Genomic DNA, 22,056 nt, shown 5'->3' with positions numbered 1-22,056 from the left:
TCTACTAGAGTAAGAAGAAAAGGTGAGCTACCACAGCAGGGAAAGGGGGCTTCTATACAACACTGGACTTCATGGATTATCCCTATAATACTGTTAGAATCCAGGTTCTCTGGGAGAGAATAGGGTACCCGATTGCTAGGTGGGTTCTTCCCTGGGGAACCCGTCTTTGCCCAGAACTTTGGCAGGGGCCCACAGTGGCTCGCCGGGCGCATCATCAGACCAACGGGCACCGTCATGTACGAGGGGTCCACAGAGTGCGGCCAGGGCCTCAGGCGGCACATCGACCAGCTCCGGCGGCGAATGCTGCCTGATCACATGCCAGCAGAGGTACCGGAGCAGCGGGCAGAGCTAGAAGAGGGTCCTAACGAGGGTCCAGAACAAACCCTGCCCGCACCAGAGGACTCACACCAGGATAACCAGCCCCCGGCAGCGGATGCGGGGTCCCCAGAGCCCGAACCAGTAGCCGCAGAGGCCCCAGCACCACCTCAGACTTCTGCCCCGGAGGTCCGAACCCCGGAGGCCCCAGCTCCGGCCCCCAGACGATCCGCGAGGGTGCGACGGCCCCCAGCGTACCTTAAAGACTATGTCTCATAGGGGAGGGTTCGGACTATGGGGGGAGGGATGTTGTGTCCACTGACCGCCACCTGAGGTCAGCACACACACCTGAGCTTCAGTCCTGGACAACAATGGGGACTAGGATCCTAGCCCTACACTGGGGAACCAATGGGAACCATGGCGGGAGATTCAAACCCACCAATGGTGACCAGGGGGGTGTCCCCAGGTTTGTATATAGTTGGCCTGCCGGCCGTTTGTTCCTTCTTCTTGTTGTGTACTGAATAAAGCGTGCTATGCACCACTACGGAGTCTGTCGTTTGTACGGGCGACCACCCACTACATAACAGTGAGTCACAAATGTAAGTCTGCAGTCTAAAACATACATCTTTGGACATTAATCCCATTGAAATTTATTTGACAGAACAGCATACACAGGTCTTTCTGCTCCTCTACTTTATTCTCACAACAACCCTGTAAAGTAGGTTAGGCTAAAAAAGAGTGACTATCTTAAAGTCACCCAGTGAGTTTCATGGTGAATTTGAACCATGCTCACTTCAGCAGCACATATACTAAAATTGAAACAGTGAATTTGAACCTTGGTCTCCTGCACTACACCAAATGGGCTCTCTTACTACAAGGAAAAGTGGTGAGCCACAAGTTGTCATCTGAAGCTGTGGTCCTCTGAGTAAATTTGAACTTAGTGGACCTTACTTCTTCATAAAAAAGTACAGGATTGGGGATACACCAGGGAGAAATTATCCTACCCTACGCATATTGATAATCAACTGGTTTCAAATATATTGTAATGCTACATTCTGTGTGCATATGGAAATTTTTAATCAGGTACTCCTGAAAACAGGTTATAACAATCAAAAGAAGCTGACACAGGAACATGCCATATGTACTTCCACATGGGAGTTTCTGCTCCACTGGAATTCTATGTCACAGCACAATTTTGCTACCATTCCATAGACATTTCTTTTCAGAAACAATAAACTGCACTGACTCCCTGCCTGGTAAGATGCATTGCAAGGAATAATAATGTTCAAATTAAACACTCCTGGTTAAACTTGTAGTTGGTGTATGGGGTGTGTGTGTGTTATTTCATCCACTCTTGCTTCCCCAGTGTACAAACTGGTGTAAAGTAGCAGTGTTGGCCTACTACAGCCTGGGAGAACAGAAGTCAAATCCCACTTGGCTATGAAACCTGCTGGATGAAGCTGGGCCTTTCACTCTTTCAGCTCTAGCTACCTCATAAGGTTGTTGCGTGGTTAAAATTAGGGTTGCCAATCCCCCTGGTTTGCCAGGGGTCCCCCGTTTTTTTGGGGGGGGGGTTCTACCCACCATCGGCCAGATGGCCGGCGGGGGAAGCCCCACCCCCAACACCCACAGCCACCCATCTCTCTCCCTTTAAGTGTGTGGAACCCTTGCTTCCTCCCAAACCGGATCTCCGCAAGCTTGCAGGGAAACGCCAGCTTCGTGCTCTTAAAAGGGAAATGCAGCTACTCTTAAAGGGGAAACGCCGGCTCCTGCATTTAAAAGGGAAAACACCGGCTCCTTTAAGTGCAGTGAACTGCCGTTTCTGGAGATCCGGCGCACGGGCGGGTGGGGGCGGGGGCGGCAGACATCCCCAACATGACGTCATCACATCAGGGATGCCCCACCCCCTCCAAGGAATGCCCCCAAAGTCCCCCGCTGGGGGTGGAAGATGGACTTGGCAACCCTAGTTAAAATGGGGATGGGAGAATAATGTACACAGCCCTGAACTGCCTCGATATCATTCATCAGACTGTTGTAGTTGTCAAAACACACAGCCAAGAGACAGTAAAGTATTTTCTCTATGAGCTGTGTTGTCATCACTGCCATTTTCAGCACTACTGCTTTGTAGACATGTCTCCTTCCACTCACTTCAACTTTGCAGCACTTGGACTTGATAAAATTACACAGATGTTTCCCTCAGTAGTCAGCTGCTGCTGTAGAATTTAATGGAAACAAGAACTACTAACTGGGGTTTCCAACCTCCAGACAGGGCCTGGGGTTCTCCTGGAATTACCACATCTCCTGACTACACAGTTAAGTTTCCTTGGAGTAAATAGCTGCTTTGGAGGGTGGACTCTATGGTATTAAAGCTTATTGAGGTCATTCCCATCCCTAAACCCTGTACTTTCCAGGCTCTGTCCCCCAAATCTCCAGGATTTCCCAGCTCAGAGCTGGCAACCCTAACCCCAAGGAAATATGTGAGGCAAAGTCATTGTACAACTCTACTCTCTTCACTGTAGGGTTTGACTGCAGATGATCATGAAGCTGTGGTTTGGATCCTCCCAGAGGGTTTTGGGGTTTTGGGGAAAAAATGCAAAAAACCTGTAGCTTGTTTATCCCAGCAGCATTTAGTGCGTGCTCTGCTGCTACACAATAATACAAGTGACCTTTCGGAGCCCATTACAGCAAACACATGCAAGAACAGTGCGCACCCTAGGACACTTCCCAGAATCCTCTGCAGTCAGAGGTTCCATGACAAGTGTGTGAGCATTCTGCAGGTTCCTGGAAACCAAGACATTTTGAAAACCCTTGGACGTACATTTTAAGGGGAATGCTTGGACAATGGAGGTAAAGTCGACTGCAGCATTAAAATAAAAACAAACAGCTCACGTACAGAACTTTGTTGTTGCTGTTCCTGATCACTTTGATGCCAAAAGGATTGTCAGTTAGTTCAACCCTGTAGTTGAAAGTGCTGTCCACAGTCCCTGCAAAGGGGTTCAGAATCTCAGGTCGGACTTCATATCTTTCATGGTTGGGATCAGTAATCTATATTTAAAAAATCAATTAAAACAAGGTTAACAGGGACCCCTAAAATTAACATCTACTTATCTAGTTGCCCACTTTCCCTCACCATGGTGTGTTTCTGAATTGATAGCATGCATGCTATAGGTTTAATGGATGCAATTAATGGTGTTAGACTTCAGAATCAAACACTAGATTTATTAGTCAACCTCAGCAGCTGTAGTTAATGGATCTATGCAAATTTTCTGATCGGCTGAGTGTTCTTCAGACTCCTACATTAAAAGCCTATTTTTATCAATTTGATCTTATTATTGTAAAAGAGAAAGGAAGTAATTATTTTTCTGACCAATGCATTTTCTCTAAAAGGACAATCTAATATGCCTGTAGTAAAACTGAACAATGTCTGAGACTTAACATTCTCACCAACACCCTCTCCACTTAGTCAAGGGCCTCAAAACTGTACAAGCATGCTGAATTGTGTGATCTTCTCTGTACCATAACCTTTCAGTGTGGTATGGCCTCGATTTTTACAGTACCTTAACTGAGTGCTGGACATTAGAGTTGACACTCAAAGCAGCCAAGGATTATCATTTCCAATCAATACATGAAGTCTGGCTTTCCTCAGACAAAAATGCAGTTGCATTGACAGTATGGCATCATTTCTAGGGTAAACTCCTGAAACCATACAGTTTCTGCTGAATACTAGAGCAGTGTGATGTCACTTCTGGGTTCACCTCTGAACTGACATCATGCCGTTGATGTGATGGTATCCCCCCCCCCCAAGCCCATACCCCCTCAGTCTCCAACTGGGTGCCAGTTGATAGCTGGTAACCCTAAATCCCTTTCAGTTTCTCCTTCTGACTTCAGGCTCCTCCCTCTTAAATTTGGCTTTCTCCCAAAATAATCTATGTAAAGCACTCTGAATGCTGAAGGTGTTATACATATGCTAAGTATGTTGATAATATTCATTATAGTGCAGAATCTTATAAAAATAAATTTACCACAATTTCAAATACTTCCGTTGACATTGTTGTGACACTGGCAACAGTATTAAGATCTGATTTTTGGTTGACAGGATTTGATGTGAATACCTGAAATCTATTGGGAAATTTGATACTGGCAGGAAATCAATATGCCAACTGTATTCTGATATAAATCTGGCAAATCCTATTGAAGAATGTAAAATACTCTGTATAATGACCATATCCAGATTATTTACTTAAAAAAAAACTTGAGGAAGCGTTGAGAATTCAAATCAGCCAGATGTTGTGCTAACAAGGATTTATAGAGAAGATGCTACCTTGGGATTACTTTTGCTTCTATTTAGACTGGTATTTGTGCTCTCCTTTTGTTAAAATTAGTTTTCTGTATCTAATTTTAGAAGATTCCCTAAAACAATGCTCTTTTACAAGTCTGTACTCAGAACACTGCTTTTCAAACTTCTTGTCTTCTGGCATCCCGTTCCTGAAAGATTCTAGACCATCTGTGAGAGATTCCTGCACCTTTCATAAGGTTTGAAGGTACATTCCAGGGTGTAGCTCCAGTTAACACATACTTTTAGTCACAGGCTTTTTGAGCTTTGCTGCTACTCCCACATGGACATCTCTGTGAAAACATTACCCTGTGGCTATTCACTGTAGGGGATTGTTGTGTTTCCAAGACATTTGTCCATTGCTAAAATATAGGGGAATTTCACATTACCAGTTTTCTCCCGGTTTCAAACCGGGAGTCTTCCGTTTCCAGATGAACCGGTACAGGGCTGCCGTTTCACACACGGCTTGCCCCTACCGGAAAGGAGCCGATTCACAAGCGGTTCGATGTTTCACACATGCACCGCTTCGTTTTCCTGCCGTTTTCTTCCTGCGCGGGCGATCAGGTTTTTTTTTTTTAAAGGTTCGGCTTATAGCGATATATCGATATATCGCTATACCAGAACCTCAAATGGTCGCAATAACGATCCCATTGGAATGCGACTCCTTAGAGGTTCCGGTATAGCGATATATCGATATATCGCTATAAGCCGAACGTTCAAAAAAAAAAAAAAAGCCCGCGCGGGCGAAAAAAGGCGGGAAACAAGCGTATCGGAACCGGGAGAGGGAACGGGAGACTCCTCGGAAGCGGTTGACAGGTAAATCGCTTCCCTCCCGGTTCCTATACGGAAGAGAGGCTTCTGTGTCTGAAATGCCACTTAGATCCCGGTAGGGAACCGATTCCTAACCGGGTTCTGTCTGAAATGACAGACCACAACCCGGTTGAGAATCGGTTCCCTACCGGGACATAGCGCCTGTCTGAAATTCCCCATAGTTGCCAATTTTGGATTAGGAGATTCCTGGAGATTTTGAGGTGGAGCTTGGGAGGGGGGATTTGGTGAAGGGAGCAGAGAGACCTATGCAGCATACGATGCCATATAGTCAACCTTTCAAAGCAGCTATTCTCGCCAAGAAAACTTATCTCTGTAGTCTGGAGATCAATTGTTATTCTGGAAAATCTCCAACCAGATGCCACATGGAGGTTAGCAACCAGTGCTCCCTCTAAACTCTGTGTGTGTGAGCAGTCCTGCACAGCGGCAATCAGGAGCCATGCAAGGTCTGCCCTGCCCTTTGCCCATTTAAGATTACAGCAGTTATATTCTGCTCAGGATGTGAACTGCTCCACTCAGTAGGGAGGGGAAATAGAGGAATATTTTTAGCAACCCTTGCTTTAAAAACTCTTCTTAGTAGGAAAGCCTTGATGATCTCTGAAGGAAGTCTAAAGTTCTCTGGTAAAGGTAAAGGTTTCCTTGCTCGAAAGCCAGTCGAATCCGACTCTAGGGTTGCGGTGCTCATCTCCGTTTCAAAGCCGAAGAGCCAGCGCTGTCCGAAGACGTTTCCGTGGTCATGTGACCGGCATGACTAAACACCAAGGCGCATGGAACGCTGTTACCTTCCCACCGAAGTGGTACCTATTTATCTACTTGCAATTTCTTGCTTTCGAACTGCTAGGTTGGCAGGAGCTGGAACTAGAGACAGGAGCTCACCCTGTCTTGCGGCACCCGGGTCTTGAACCGCTGAACTACTGACCTTCCACAGCCTGCAGTTCAGCGTCTTAACCACTTGAGCCACCGCAGCTCCAAGTTCTCTGGTACATAGTCTGAAATCCACTGTGATACTAATTAATCTCAGCCATGGCTGCAAAAATAATCTCTGCAACTGCGTACAGAATCAGGTGGCTCAAATCCAACAGATACCCATTTTAATGTAAGCACATAGTTGTGGGCAGGGCTATTTTTGGGCAGGAACGCACAGGAATGGAGTTCTGGCTGGCTCCTGAGTTGGCCACGCCCAGCAGGAACTCATTATCATAACAGGCCACACCCAACAGCAGAAACTCATTAGGATTGGCTACATTAGGGGTGTCTGGCCTAACGTGCAAATAAGTTCCTGCTACAAAAAAAGCCCAGGGTTTTGACAACAAAGTAAACAGAACAAGAAGCAAAAGGTGGGTGTGGTTGGATGACCACACTTCTGGTATGTGGGGTGTGGCCTAATATGCTAATGAGCTGTACTGTCAGGGGTGTGGCCTAATATGCTAATGTATTTCTGCTGTTGGGTGTGGCCTAATATGCTAATGAGTTCCTGCTGGGCTTTTTCTACCAAAAAAGCCCTGGTTGTGGGCATGACTGCAGCCTTTAGCTCCAAACTGGAAATGTTCCTGTGAACATCTGTGAGTAATTTGCAATGGGGGGAAATTGTCATACCAAGTGTAAGTGGCCCATAAAATAAATAGCTCTCTTGACATTGTTGCAATATGGGTTCTGTTTGTAGTAAAGTAACCTGTCACTTTTCTGTGCCCTCAACTCAGTTTTAAAAGGCTATTCTTACCCAATCCATTGGAGTGAGCAGATATCATAGCCATGCCAGGTATGCCATGGTTACCCCTCATCTGCGAAGGCTTGTATATCATGAGATTATTTCCTTAATCCATGGATTTCTAACTAATTCATGACAAATCTCGTTTATCAGTGAGAAGCAGAGGTCGATTCGGGGGGGATCACGGGGGATCGCAGTTCCCCCGGGTGAGATGCAGGGGGGGTGGGGCACACGACGAAGCCCCATCCCCTTCTTCCAGCCGCCCCCTGCTTCCAGCCTCATTCTGTTGCAGAAGGAGGAAGAAGCAGGAGGGTAAATTGGCGTCCTCCCCCTCTGCCTAGCCGAGGCCACTCCACGTGGCCTCCGCAAGGACTCCCAGCCCCATCCAGGAGCTTCCCCGAGGTAGCTGTGTTAGTCTGTTGCTGCAAAATAGTCCAAGAGTTCAAATAGCACCTTTAAGACTAACAAATAGCACCTTTAAGACTAACCTTTAAGACTAAGACTAACTGAGTGGTGGGTGTGGCCTTATGACACACTTCCGGTGATGGCAGGGTATGTGGCATGTGCTAATGAGTTATGCTAATTTGTTCCCCTAGCTCTTTTTCTACGAAACGACCCCTGATGAGAAGAGTTTCAAATGTATCATGCTGCGTAATTGTCTGACCTGAATAGTCCATGCAAGCCTGATCTCATCAGATCTCAGAAGCTGAGTAGGGTCGACCCTAGTTTATTTGGATAGGAGACCACCTGGGTCATAATGCAAAGGCAGGCAAATGGCAAACCACCTCTGAACGTCCCTTGCCTTGAAAACTCCACAGGGTCAGCATAACTCAGCTGTGACCTGACAGCCCTTTCCATCACCACCACCATCTCCATTGAAGTCAATCGTCTTAGAAGAGTGTAACTCTGTTTAGGATTACACTGCAGGAAGCAGTCATGGGTTCAGATCTTTTTTTTTTTTTTTATGTTACCCCTTGTCCACCCAATAAAAAAATCCACCTCCAGTCCTAAAAAAGGTTAAAGCTAGCAAGGTAAAGCCAGCCTATTGTTTCAAGAAACAAGAATCTCATAATATGCTTTGTTAAAGTGACCTTTTTCAAGTATTTAGAAATCAGTGTGTTTGTTTGTTAAGTGGATTTTTTTTTAACCTGTTCTAAAATATGCAGTAATGGCACAAGGGCAAAGTATGAATCACTCCACTGAGTGAGATACATTTTCCACATGGACCAGTTTATCCTCCTTTGGAATGAAGAAATGTAATCACTTAACGCTAATTACGATAATGAATAATCTAACCTTGAACCGGAACCGATTTTTTGTCTGATACTGTGCAGTCAGCTGAAGGTTATCAATGTCACCTCCAAACAGGGATGGAGCAGGAAGCTTTGTTAATCTGGCCTCAAATCCTTAAAAAGAACAATGGGAAACATTGCTTTTAACATCTGAAATAGGAGTCAGCAACCACCAGCCTTTGGACTTCTCCAGGCAAATGCAATTCCATGCTCCTACCCAACTGGTGAAAGACAGGATGAGAGGGAGAAGCAGTTCTCTTAATGTTTAGTCATTTGGGTCACCCCCAGTAACCTGCAAGAATGGCCCTTTTGCAAAATTAGCTAGTGATGTCAATTATAGCACATTAGCTGTGCAATCCTACTTATTCTTAATTAAAAAATAACTCTCACTTTATTCAGTGGCACTTGCTCCAAAGATTGCAATGTTTTGGTGAATAACAAACTTTACAATTCTGATTTTATTTTCAGCTCAGCAATCCTGTGAGTTCAGACAAGAGGGGAAGGTTTGGGGGGAGAAGACAGCCCTTGAATTTGAGGGTGAATGGGGCTTGGGATTAGTGTTGCCAGGCCAACGCCTGTGAATTCTGGAAGCTTTGGAGTCATGGAGCCTGTGAGGGGGAAGCATCACAGATTCTGTGATGTCACTTCCCAATGATCACAGACCTCCAACATTCTAGGAATTTCCCCTATCTCTTTGGTAAAGATCATAGGGATTGGGGAAACTCCTAGAGTGTTGTGGGGGCTATGATGTCACAGCATTCATAACAGTGCCCCCCCCATTTTTCTCCTGATGCTGACTTGATTGAGTGACTGTGGGTAATTGAGGGCAATTCAGCCACTGTGGGTAGGCCCCTTATAAGCCTGCCTGGGAGCTGTGTTTGCATTTGATCCACCTAGCCACAATGACACACTGCCCCATTTATCTGAAGAGGTCTTATTCAAATCACAAATGTAAACTATAAGCCTAGGTGTTATGAGTGTACAATGTTCTTCTTACCTGCTTGGTTCTCTTTCTGTGATCCATCCACTTGGTACCCATGACTGTTGGACAAGTAGCACCAGGGTATATATGTTTCATTATGGGGATTCCAGCAGCAGCCCCGGAGTACACATAGGTCCTGTATTGTTCATAAGAAACGAAGGATTACTTTAGTAGCAAGCAAAACCCTTTAAATTCATTTCTGGACAATAAGGTTTTTTTTACAAGCTTCTTGGAGTTGATTTGTGAGATTGATTTGTTCATCACGGAGTAAGAAAGCATTTTGTAGACTAGTCCAATTCCTTACTCAATGCAGGGAATCTGAAGCTAGATCACCCCTGACAGATGCTTCACCAATCTTTGACTGAAGACCTCAAGGGAGCAAGAGCCTATCAACCCCAAGTGCCAATCAGTTTTTAAATGAAGTCCTCTTGAGCATCAGGCAAGCCTGATAACCACTAAACTAAAGAACTCATAAAAACTAAGTCATAACTTTTTCCCCGGATTCAAACCAGGGTGTTTTGTATGTTAGGCAAATGTGATAAGTACTACACTATGGTAACTCATGTGTTCAGGTCATCTTCTGCTACTTTCTTTTTTGCACATGCTGGTCCAGTCTAGAATGTAGTTCAACATTTTTTAGTTCAACCAGACACAACTTCCATGGTGACAGAAGTAGTACAAAGCAGAAGAGGGCACATGCACGTGCAGTCATTCAGAGCAGGATGACACCTGGAGGTGAAAGACACACCTGATCTGCCAAACTCACATTGTTGTTGGGCTGGATCCACCTTCTCTCCTGGCACTCTACTGAGCAGAGTTTGAAACTTTCTCTCCAGTTTAAGGAGACCCCCTTCAGCTTAAGTGGCTCCTCCTCCAATGAAGGAATCCTCCAACGGAAGAGACACTTGGTTGGAGGAAGGGTCCTCAGACTGGAGGAAGGCTCCTTAGAGGATGGTTGGATCCACTCCATTCTATGGAAACACATTCCTCAGTAAAATGGCATAACACCATGTAGAAGCAGCACCCATCCTTCTAGCTAAAGAAGACCACAGAAGTTTCTCAGATAAGTTGGATCAGCCAACATAAGAAGGCTGGTGTTACTGAACCCATGAGGATCTTAGAAAACAGCAGATACTGGACGCAGACAAGACATTCTAGAAACTTTAACATCTCATTCCATGAATTATAGCTGTCATTTCCTACTTTTGTTAATTTGTCATGCTAGTGCATTTGAAGTAACACCAATCAGTGTGGGTATTGAATGGGTGTTCAACAGTGTTCCCTCTAAGTTGAGTTAGTGTAAACTAGCTCACAGTTTTTTTAGCTTCCAGCTCACACATTTTCATCTTAGCTCAGGAAGGATGGCTCCAGAGCAAGCTAATTTATGCAGTAGCCAAATCACTCACTCACAATTTTAATGCCAGTAGCTCACAAAGCAGATTTTTTTTCTCACAAGACTCCACATCTTAGAGGGAACATTAGTATTGAATACTATGATCCATTCATTTGGTACCTGTCATTTCAGGAGAAGAAGTAGCAGGGTATAAATGTTTCACCTTTCACCTAACCAAATACCTAAAACAAACAGTTACACATGAAAATATCCTAAGGTCATGTAGAGTTCTGCCCAACTGAACTACATGGGTAGCCAGTTTACACTGGTTTGAACATTATGCATAAAAAAACTAAAACAAAGCAAATGGGAGAAAGGTATGTTTTCCTGGCAGGGGAAAGAAAATGCATGTCCCTGTAGGGAATAAAGGTAAAGGTAAAGGTTCCCTTGCTCGAAAGCCAGTCAAATCCGACTCTAGGGTTGCGGTGCTCATCTCCGTTTCCAAGCCGAAGAGCCAGCGCTGTCCAAAGACATTTCCGTGGTCATGTGGCCGGCATGACTAAACACCAAGGCGCATGGAATGCTGTTACCTTCCCACCGAAGTGGTACCTATTTATCTACTTGCAATTTCTTGCTTTCGAACTGCTAGGTTGGCAGGAGCTGGAACTAGAGATGGGAGCTCACTCCATCATGCGGCACCCCGGTCTCGAACTGCTGACCTTCCACAGCCTGCAGTTCAGCGTCTTAACCACTTGAGCCACCACAGCTCCTCTGTAGGGGATATATCCATACAAATATATGGTAGCCTGGGGGAGAAGACATATAAGCCTCTTATGGCTTCCTTTGCTGCTGCTACTGTTGAAAATCCAAACTAGCCCGTAGAAGCAACAACAAACCTTATGGCATATTAAAGATGAGCGAATTCAGCCTGGCATAAGGGGTCCATATAGTGTAGCTGATTCAGCAGGTGCACAAGGAAGTAGAACTTCTCCGTGGGCTTTTCCATATTCCCAATTCACTTGGTGGGAAGTTCCTGTTTCTTCATTGTTTTATTTTTGCTGTTGTTATTTTCTGTGTTAAACACATGTTTTGCTCCCTCTAGGGGTCGGTTCGGTATCACAGATTTATGTCCAGCATAAAAATTCGTGGTTTAAATCTGCAGGGAGATATGCTAGAAATAAACCACTGTGATATCGAATTGACCAACAGAGGGAGCAAAACACATGTGGCACAGAAATAAGCAACAATGAAGAAACAGGAGCTTACGAACAAGTAAAATGAGCAGGCCTCTTTTTGTAGAAAAAGCCCAGCAGGAACTCATTAGCATAATAGGCCACACCCCTGACAGCACAGCTCATTAGCACTTTAGGCCACACCCCCATGTTACCAGAAGTGTGGTTATCCAGCCACACCCACCTTTTGCTTGTTATTCTGTTTACCCTGCTTGTTGTCAAGACCCAGGGCTTTTTTTGTAGCAGGAACTCCTTTGCATGTTAGGCCACACACCTCTAATGTAGGCAATCCTTATGAGTTTCTGCTGTTGGGTGTGGCCTATTATGCTAATGAGTTCCTCCTGGGTGTGGCCTACTTGGGAGCCAGCCGGAACTCCGTTCCTGTGCGTTCCTGCCCAAAAATAGCCCCGAAAATGAGAATGTAGAAAAGCCCTCTGTCTTGAATCCACTGAATTTCTGTCTATGGAGAGTGTGACTTCCTTGCTTCCCTCCTCCTGCTGGAGCCAAAAATGCCCTCCCCCCATGCTTCTCCAGGGGATACCCAGAGACAGCTTGAAAAGGGAATCAAAGGCCAGCAGTTGATTAAAGCAGCTCTAAATTGTGATTTTTAAAAAAGATTTTATATATTTTATGTACTTTATTTTATGTATTTTTTAATATTGTAAGCTGCCTTGAGCTCTGTAAAGAAGAAAGGCAACTAATAAAGTGTAAAATAAATAAACTGGAGGGAGGAATCTGAAGAAATAGGGCTGCCAATCCATTTGAGGGGAAAACAAAGAGTTTTCCCCTCAAATGGCGTGGCCCCGCCCCCAGCGTGCGATGTCACTTCCGGGTGACTCGCATGTGGCACGTGCATGCGCTGTGCGTGTGTGCGCTTTCCAGACGCCAGCCGGGAGCCCCCCGCTCCCGGCCAAAACATATTTGGCAACCCTATGAAGAAATCACTGCCCTTCAGTCTGCAAATGTCCTCCATGAGATCCTACCCTATGTCAAAATCCATAGATAAAGTCAGTTTCATCTAAGTCAAAGGAAGGCAGTGAAAAAAGCACCTCACAGAGTAACACAGAGTGCCCTTTTTCAGAATGCAAAAACATACTTCCAGTTAAAAATGGCTCAACTTGGAAAGGTCTGTAAAATGGCGTCCTCTAATTAAAGCCTTTCTTTTGGCCCTCAAAATATTTGCACCCGCACTTGCTTTTTAGTTTGAACAGGATACAGTACTTTTATCACCAGTCCATTAACCACAACAAGCTCTTGGCCATATAATAATAATTTTAAAAAATCTGAAAGCCAGTAAACCCCACAGACCACATCAGTTGATAACCTTCTAATACGTCTGCATACTTTTTGATGATTCTCTAACTTGATTCTCTATCATCCTGTAGCAGAAAATCAATAGTTATGTGCATTTTATTTTATGTGAACTTCTTAGTTACTATTGACATGAGGTTTGGTCATTTGAAGCTTTTATCACAATATGATATCATTTCAAAATGGCTTTTTTCCCCATGAGTTTGTAAGCAGCTTTCAGTGGGAAGAAAGACACCACAGGACGAGATTATTAATGAGCTTCAGATTGAAGCCGCACCAAATTTAACCTCAGAGAATAACCAAGATCTGTGGAACGTATTGCATCTCACCTGGCCACCATTCATCTACAGTAATAGCGGCACATTTTTGGAATAAGAAATTGTGTTGGTATAATGGCAACATTTTGGGAGGAGACACTCTGGGCATCTCTTATCTTCCCCCTACATCTATTTCTGGCCAGATTCCGGATCTTCCACAGTATAGCCTGATCCAAATTGGGTTTGCAATTGCTCCTTGATTACTTCGATCTATCCCATCTAGGCTTGCCAACTCTCCCCCCCCCCGGTCACCAGCATAGGATGGGGAGTAAGGTTGCCAGATCTAGGGTGGGAGACTCCTGGAGAATTGGGAATGGAGCCCAGGCAGGACAGTGACCTCAGTACAATGCCATAGATCCACCCCCCAAAACATCCATTTTCTCCACAGTAACTGATCTCTGTAAATGAGCTGTAATTCTGGGGGATCCCCAAGTCCCGCCTGGAGGCAGGCATCCCTAATCCCATCCCCCCACGCCCAGTCACACAGTTTCCTAGGTGAAGAGGAAAGGGAAAACTCCAGGAATGCCACAGCCTGAGGCTCCAGAAGCTGTGATGTCTGCTAATCACGGCATCCAAAGATGGAGGAAAGTCTTACACTATCAGGGCAAAACCTAAAGAGACAAAATCTTCCGCCACTCCAGCACCCTTCAGACATTCATAAACATTTGGGGTACTTGTGTAGATGTTCTTCTAATTAACTGCAAATGAAATTATGAAATAGTCCAAGGGTGTTCTGGTTTAATCCTTTCATGCAGACTCCATAGTTACATAAAGATTTTTGTTAATCATCCAGTTACACAAACCAAACCTTATATTTCCACAGTTTATTGTTTCCATCACTCTTTAAAATATAACCTTTCGCAAAACAGTCCATTTCAACTTGTGGCCATATTTGTGCAGAAGCACAATGGCAGCATTTTCATAGATGAAATGTTGACTCACTTCTAGCCTCTTGTCCTGATCATCTGAGGGGAAAAAAAAATCTGTTCTATTATGTTATTGATCTTTCCAACAACTGGTTTTAGCAGAGGACTGTGATCATTTCAGACAACTGTCGTATCAAAGAAGAAGTAAGTGTAAACCAACCTTTGAGGCATTATCTGTGATTCAGTTTATAGTTTTTTGGGGGGGAGTTAATGAATTTGTATTGAAACTCATAACCACTAACACAGGTTTTCTTTCAGTGCAAGGCCATTTTTAATAAATAAAAATACAAGAAAATTGCCTGGTAGCAAGAGTCATATTTTGGAACACACTCAGGAAGCATTTGACTTCCTGTTCAATGACCAAGTTGATTTAATATGCTTTGTTTTGCTGAGAATATATTTCGAACATCCATTTTAATTCTGTCTCCTTGTGCAAACTACATACAATTCCTTCTAGATTCCTATACCTGTTTTTAATGCTATGCCAAACTTTCAAGGGATTTGAATTTTCAGGAGTATGCATGAAAGACGTGTGAAAACACCCCATTTCTTCATAATTTCACATACTTTTTCATGCCTGTTCACACCTATCCTTACTCCAACCTGTGGACATGTTTCTCTTGCATTTTTTTGTACTTGAAAGAGCTTCTTTACTTCACATAGCACCCAATGAGGAATCATGTAGCAAATATACTGACACTCTAGCAGTGTCAGGTAGTCTTATTAGGCTTAGTGATGATGCTATTCAGTGAGGGTACACATCCCTAAAGAAAAGACATCTGGGTCAATATTCCCTGATGATTACATGGTAACAAGCTAGAGGACTGAGAAACTTCCCCTTTCCCAATTGAACTGTGATTTGGGATGTATAATTCATAACCGGTAATAATTCTCTTGGTAAAACTTGGAACTCTGCACCCATTACCTTAACTACCTTAGTGAGTTGTCTATGTGTTTTTCTTTTACAATACTGCAGGGCCTGCAAGATGGAGCTCTTCCGCCAGGCTTTTACTTAGGGAGGCGGGTGCCCCCCCCTCTCTACTGGGCTCAGTGGGTCAAATCTGCATTACCATCTAAGAACCAAAATTTGAAATAGATGGCATCTGTGAGGCTTTAGTTATGACATGCACCAGAGGAATGTTGTTGTATTTTATTGGACAACTGTTTTTAATTATTTGTGTACTGTATATTATGTATCATGTTTGATGGAACATATTCCATTCTATACTTCCTCCACTTTGGCTGCTATCTATCATCTATCTGAAGATGTGAACTCTTATGCTAGAATAAAATCTTGGTAGTCTTTAAGGAGCCACAAGAGTCCTGTTTATTTTTCAGCAACAAACTATCCCTGTTACCCCTTTGGAACTATTACCCCTGTGTTTTGGAAATCCAAAGAAGGCAGCAAGAATTAGACATTATTGGGTCACCCTGAGTGGCTGGTGAGATGATTACAGCTTAACAGGTCACTTTACACAAGTCTACAGTAACCCCTGAGGGAGAGAACATGGCATGGTATGCTAAGCGGGGGGTGGTACTTGGGTGGGAAACCACCAAGTAAGGCACTGCAGAGGAAGGCAATGGAAAAACACATTTGCTTTTCACATGCCTTGAAAGTCCCTTGCTGGGGTTGCTGTAAGCCAGTTGTGACTTGATGGCACATACATACATGCATACAGTGACCCTTACAATGGCCTATTAAGGCAGGGTTAAGGTGCCACAAAAGCCTGAGGTCCCAATATAATAATCTGCATTATTATAATGCCACTGGTTGAATCTGTAGCCAAATGGAAGACTTCAGGGCTCACTGCTCATACTGTGAGTTTCCATGGTTCAAAATTGTCCTTACAAACAAATCATTTCTCAAAAAATTCAACTATGATTGCAAGATTAAGATTTTTGTTATGCAGTCTGTTTATTCTTAGAGCTGTAATGAAAACAACATTGCACTCAGAAGATGGGATAAATCTTTGATGAAACTCAGTTTATATAAGTCATTTTAATATCAACTTTTCTTTACTATCTGCCATCTCCTTTTAAAAAAACTAACTCATCTTTTACTGAAACTTCAGTTCTAAATATATGCACTAAAATATCTGTCTTAAGCAGACAAATAATCAGATTTCCCTCCCTCCATTCATTTATTCCTCTGGAATTATTTTCTATCCCAACTTTAATTCCTTCATTCCAGTTTAATTAGGGCAACTTCTACAAATAATTCTGGAATATGACCATGTGCCCATTTGTCATACATCACTTGCAACAGTCACTGCTTCTTTATCTCTTTTCTCTCTTGAATAGTGATGCACACCAGTACATTGATAAAACATTACAAAAAAGCAACCTTGACATAATCATGTACATGGCTGATACAAATCCTCTCCTCTGCCTCAATAGGACATCATACTAAATATTAAAGTGTTGGTTCACTCATATGTACAATCATGTCAAGATGTTTTGTGTGCTATCTCAGCATGCATTAGCACACCATTAACATAGACAGAAATATGCAAATGAGCTGAAGGCACACACACAAACACAGAGAGACTTCTGCATAGGATTTGGAAATAAAGAAAGAAAAATGAATGTTTCATAATAAACCTGAATTCCAAGGTGCAGGAACAAACTGGGGAGAGGAAGACAGCAGACAACTTAAACATCTACCCAAAGTTCTACATGACCACTGTGATGGCACCACTTGTCACAGCAGATTAATCTCTGATTGCTGGTTCTCTTATGTTAAATCCACTGTTAAATATATATATTGGAATGTACATTTGCACTTAGTTCAGAACTCTACTAACAGTGAAATCCTAAAAAAAAAAAAAAAGTTCAATGGATTTAGAAAGGTACAACTCTGTTTAGGACTATACTGCAAATTATACCCACACAGGTCCCCTGGTCTGTAAACCGTTAAGTTTCATCATAAAGTGAGATGTATGAGAAACACATACAAACTGCACTCAGCTTTAGTGGTGCAAACCAGGTTTAAAATCTTGGAGCATAGGACCTTAAGATATCAGAAGTTTCTATAACCTGACAATGGCCACATTATCACTCCAACACTAATAATCAGTACAAGATAATAGGAAACAATGGGTTGGATCCAGGCAATTTTTCTTGCCTAATTCTCCTAATTACTATAGCCCCCCGTCCCACATGACTTTTCTTTGTGCAGAATCCATGATTCCTAGCATAGCCTTTTGTGGGCAGTCAAAGGGTGGTCAAATAATCAATTTCACCAGTTGTAAAGCTGGTTTGATACAATGCAGTACTGCATCGAAGAATCAAGGCAGTGAACTTTTCTCTGAATTTTCCCCTTGGCAGCAAAATAATCTTAACAAACATGAGGGCAGAGAAACAAAAGTTACCAACAGTCCATGTTCAGTATTAATACTAATTGAAGATAACATTATGATAATAATTATCTTGTGTTTTTTTTTTAAAGCTAAAGGGTCAAAGCTCAACTACAGTTAATTCGCCCATTGCCACATCAATAGTCTATGCTACTAGAGAGACTTTTGCCACTCAAAACTGTTATCTGAGCTTAAATAATAACCTCTCAGGAATTCACCTGCATAAATAAATGATAGCAAGACCTAATTGCTCTCTGGTCTCTCCATCGTAACAGAGGTCAATGGGTAATCTCAAGTCTAAGGCTAGGTGAAAGGCAGCTTGAGCCACTAAGATCAATGATATTGAAGACTGTGAAGTTCATCTGCCTCTATTTCCATCAAGGTATGTGCAACTACAATGCACAGAGTGGCATGCACTGATGCTGCTACCTGAAGCACCCTATGCTAAACAAATAGAGTCACTGAGGCCTGGTATGCGCTATATAATGGCATCGCAACACCCTGTGGATACATATCAAGAACACAGACTTTAGGGAAGGACAAATATGCCCTTTCGATGCTGTGTTATGCTGTTGCTGTGAGCCTTTTCATTTTCTATTGCTGGTGTTCCCCCTTCTGTTTCTTTCTTCTATGACATTTTTACCCCTTTTTCATATTGTGCATATACAAACTACGCAACATTCAACGACAACAAAAATCAGGAGGGAATAATTTGATTAAATTTTGTTAGTACAGTCAGGGATGACTTCAGTTTCATCCAAGCTAGGAGAACCCATCTCGGATACTGGAGTTTTTGAACTGAACTGGAACATCCCTAATGGATGTACACCAATGAATAATGCTGTATTTATTGAAGACGTTTTTAGCCTGCTATTCTTCAGCAAAGGACATAAATATAGCTCTGAGGTGATGAAAATGCCTTTAGGAGAATAACAATTGCCAGCTGGCTAGATGGTTTGTGTGGCTTGGGTATTACGTGTGTATACACTTAATGGATAAGTGCCCTTGTCTTAAGACTGTGCTCTTCATACGTGGGAATAATTCATTATCTATATCTATTTATCCAGTGAGAACACTACTTCAGTAAATTTCTCTGTTTGTCCACACTTAACCTAGTGGCTGTCCTTTTCTCCAGAACAATTATGGAGCACAAATGTATTAATTTCTTACTCCTGTTATTATTATTTTTCCATACCTTTGTTGCCACTTGATCTGGAATGCAGTCTATTCTCTCATTTACAGATATTTCTGGACAAGTTGGTGAGAAGTCTGCAAGGAATCAATCAATTTGTAGTGTTAGCCAAAGTCTGTACATAAGAAATCCCCAAACAGCTTTCCTGTTATTCTTAGAGCTACCCCACATCACTTCTCCTTTTTCCCCCATAAGTGCATGTGATGCCAGTAGTTCCCCCCCCCCTTTATTCTCTCATTGCTGCTCCTTGTGGCAGCGGGCACTGCAGAGTGCTGGCAAAATGGCTTCTACAAGGGAAATACTACCTCACCAACCTCTTTGAGTTTTTTGAGCAGGTTAAGAAGGAAATGTACAAGGGCAATCTGGTACACATCATATACTAGGACTTCCAAAAGGTTCCTGACAATGTACTCCACCAAAGACTCCTGAGTAAGCTTTGCTGTCATGGAATAAGATGGCAGGTCCTCCCATGGATTAAAAGATGATTAAATGGCAGGAAGCAAAGAGTAGGAATAACTTGACAGTTCTTACAATGGAGGATGATCAGTACTGGGAACAGTGCTATTTAATTTGTTCATAAATGATTTGGAATTGGGATTAAGCAGTGTAGTAGCTAAATCTGAAGATGATACCAAATTATTCAGGATCTTGGAAACCAAGGTGGATTGTAAAGAGCTACAGGAGGATCATTCTATGGTGGCGGTCACACGCGCAAGATAACGCGGGGGGGGGGGGGAAGAGAGGCTATTTCCCTCGGAGAAATTTGACCTGTAGTTGCATGATCACACAGTCCTTTGAAGCTGTGGGGGCAGCCCGCCATTGTGTGATCAGACGCAACCGCGGGTGAGTCAGGTTTTTTTTTGCCATTTGTTCCCGATGCGCTTAAACGGGGAATCGATGAATCGCATCTCAGGACTGAGGGCTCCCTATGGAGTGTGTGATGATGCACATACTGAGAAGGGGGGGGAAAACAAGGGCACGGAGTCGGGATGGCCTGATCAGACCATCCTGATGCCATGAGAGTGCGCTAGAGTGATCAGACAAGGGAAGGTCCGTCCATGGCCCGTAGCAACCCGTTTGCTACTGGACTTTCCCTGATGTCTTTTTACTCCACTTCCGCAGTGGAGCAAAACGGGTTGCCGATGGGTGCGGGGTGCTTCCCAGATGTTTGTGTCTGATCATGCCCTTTAAATCCACCCGACATTCATGCCTATGGCGCGGCCAATTGTGCGTGTCATCGTGGACAACAAAGTGGCAAATGAAGTTCAATGTGGGTAAAGTGTAAGGTGATGCATATTGGAATTAAAAAATCCTCATTTTATATACATGCTGGTGAGGTCTGAACTGACTAAGACTTAGGGTTATTATGAAAGTGCAACATACACCTCTGAAATGCAATGTACAATTAATCAATAAGATTACAATTAATCAATAAAATACAATAAAAGCAATAAGACAGCTACTATATACTTTCAGATGTCATCCAACTCATATGGAGGGGCAATATACAAACTTCTAAAAGATGGGGACCAGGGGGGGAGGGGAAGAAAACAGAGGCCAAAACTAACTGTGGCCTATCAGCTAGGGGCCCGATACTGCCTTCAACCATATGCCTCGTGGAACAGGGCTCTTGCCTCGTGGAACAGGGCTCTTTTTGTAGAAAAAGCCCAGCAGGAACTCATTAGCATATTAAGACACACCTCTAACAGCAAAGCTCGTTAGCATATTAGAACACACCCCCATGTTACCAGAAGTGTGGTCATCTAGCCACAAGGAGGCCAAATCAAAATTTTGGGAGGCTCCATGCCACGTATCCTCCTACAAAGGATGCAGATCATTCTGCACTGGTGTTAATGCTGACACAAAAGTGATACTTCCTGGGCAATTCTGAAACACCTTCCGCTGCATGCAAGTGGGTGTCAGATAAGAGGCCAGTGGGCACCACACTGGGGAATCACAGTGATAGACTGTAGAGGCGACAAACAAATCTGATTGTTTTTAATGTATTAGTTGGCTGTATCTCTGTGGGTTTATTTGCATATTTCAGAAATACTCAAGGCATTATTTGCTGGCAATAAAGAAAGATCTGATATCAAGACAAACTGGATCTCCTAGAAAAACAAAGAGTTGCAGCTTTGTTCTACATATGCAAACAACATTTTCTCCAATTCTGATTCCAAATGCCAAAATTCGAACCACCTATGTTATCATTAACAACTGCAGGAACACTTAACATCTAAGTTTCAAAGTACTCACCTGTAAGGGATATTGTGTTTACTTCCCTGTACAGGTGAGAAATTATGGGCTGCTTAAACTTACCAGGTGAATTTTTTTTAAAGCAGGTAGCCACATCGGTGTGTGACAAAATCCATACAATGGCTTTTATTAGGTGAATAAAGGTGATTTGGGTACCAAACTCAGGTGAGACTGAAGGTCCTAATTCACAGTAGCCACTGAACCAACCCAAGCCTTTTAGCTGCTTTTGTCCCTCTTCTCCGGTGGACTGCCAGTCTACTCTGTAGCTTTTATGTTCCCCCTAAGCTGCTGTTGAGTCTTGTGAGCAAAAATTCTACTTTGTGAGGAAGCCTACATTTTGTTGTGAGTCTACATTTGACTGCATAAATTACCGTATTTTTCGCTCCATAAGACGCACCTGACCATAAGACGCACCTACTTTTTAGAGGAGGAAAACAGGGAAAAAATATTCTGAACCCTGGGGCTGTCATTCCAGTTCCTGAACACGCCTGGCCCTGAAATTCCAGTTCCTGAACACTCCTGGCCCTGACATTCCAGTTCCTGAACACTCCTGGCACACCCTGGGGCTGTCATTCCACTCCTGGCCCTGTCATAACAGTTCCTGAACACTCCTGGCACACCCTAGGGCTGTCATTCCAGTGTTGGCCCTGTCATTCCAGTTCCTGAACACTCCTG

The 22,056-nt window shown here is 43.4% G+C and overlaps 1 protein-coding gene across 1 annotated transcript in view; it reads right to left on the bottom strand.

The window, feature by feature from the left end:
• SI (sucrase-isomaltase (alpha-glucosidase)) overlaps positions 1–22,056 on the bottom strand; it is a 183,921-nt gene that overhangs the window by 154,600 nt on the left and 7,265 nt on the right. The window contains exons 2-5 of the mRNA XM_015410796.1: positions 19,129–19,202; positions 9,474–9,594; positions 8,481–8,590; positions 3,209–3,360 (exon numbers count right to left, since the gene is read on the bottom strand). Coding sequence (XP_015266282.1) covers positions 3,209–3,360; positions 8,481–8,590; positions 9,474–9,594; positions 19,129–19,202 — 457 coding nt within the window. The remainder of the gene's footprint in view (positions 1–3,208; positions 3,361–8,480; positions 8,591–9,473; positions 9,595–19,128; positions 19,203–22,056) is intronic.

This window comes from Gekko japonicus, unplaced genomic scaffold, assembly GCF_001447785.1.
Source record: "Gekko japonicus isolate JY-2015 unplaced genomic scaffold, Gekko_japonicus_V1.1 scaffold267, whole genome shotgun sequence".
NCBI lineage: Eukaryota > Metazoa > Chordata > Lepidosauria > Squamata > Gekkonidae > Gekko > Gekko japonicus.
Note: the sequence above shows the minus strand (reverse complement) of the source record. Positions and strands in the feature narration are given on the sequence as shown.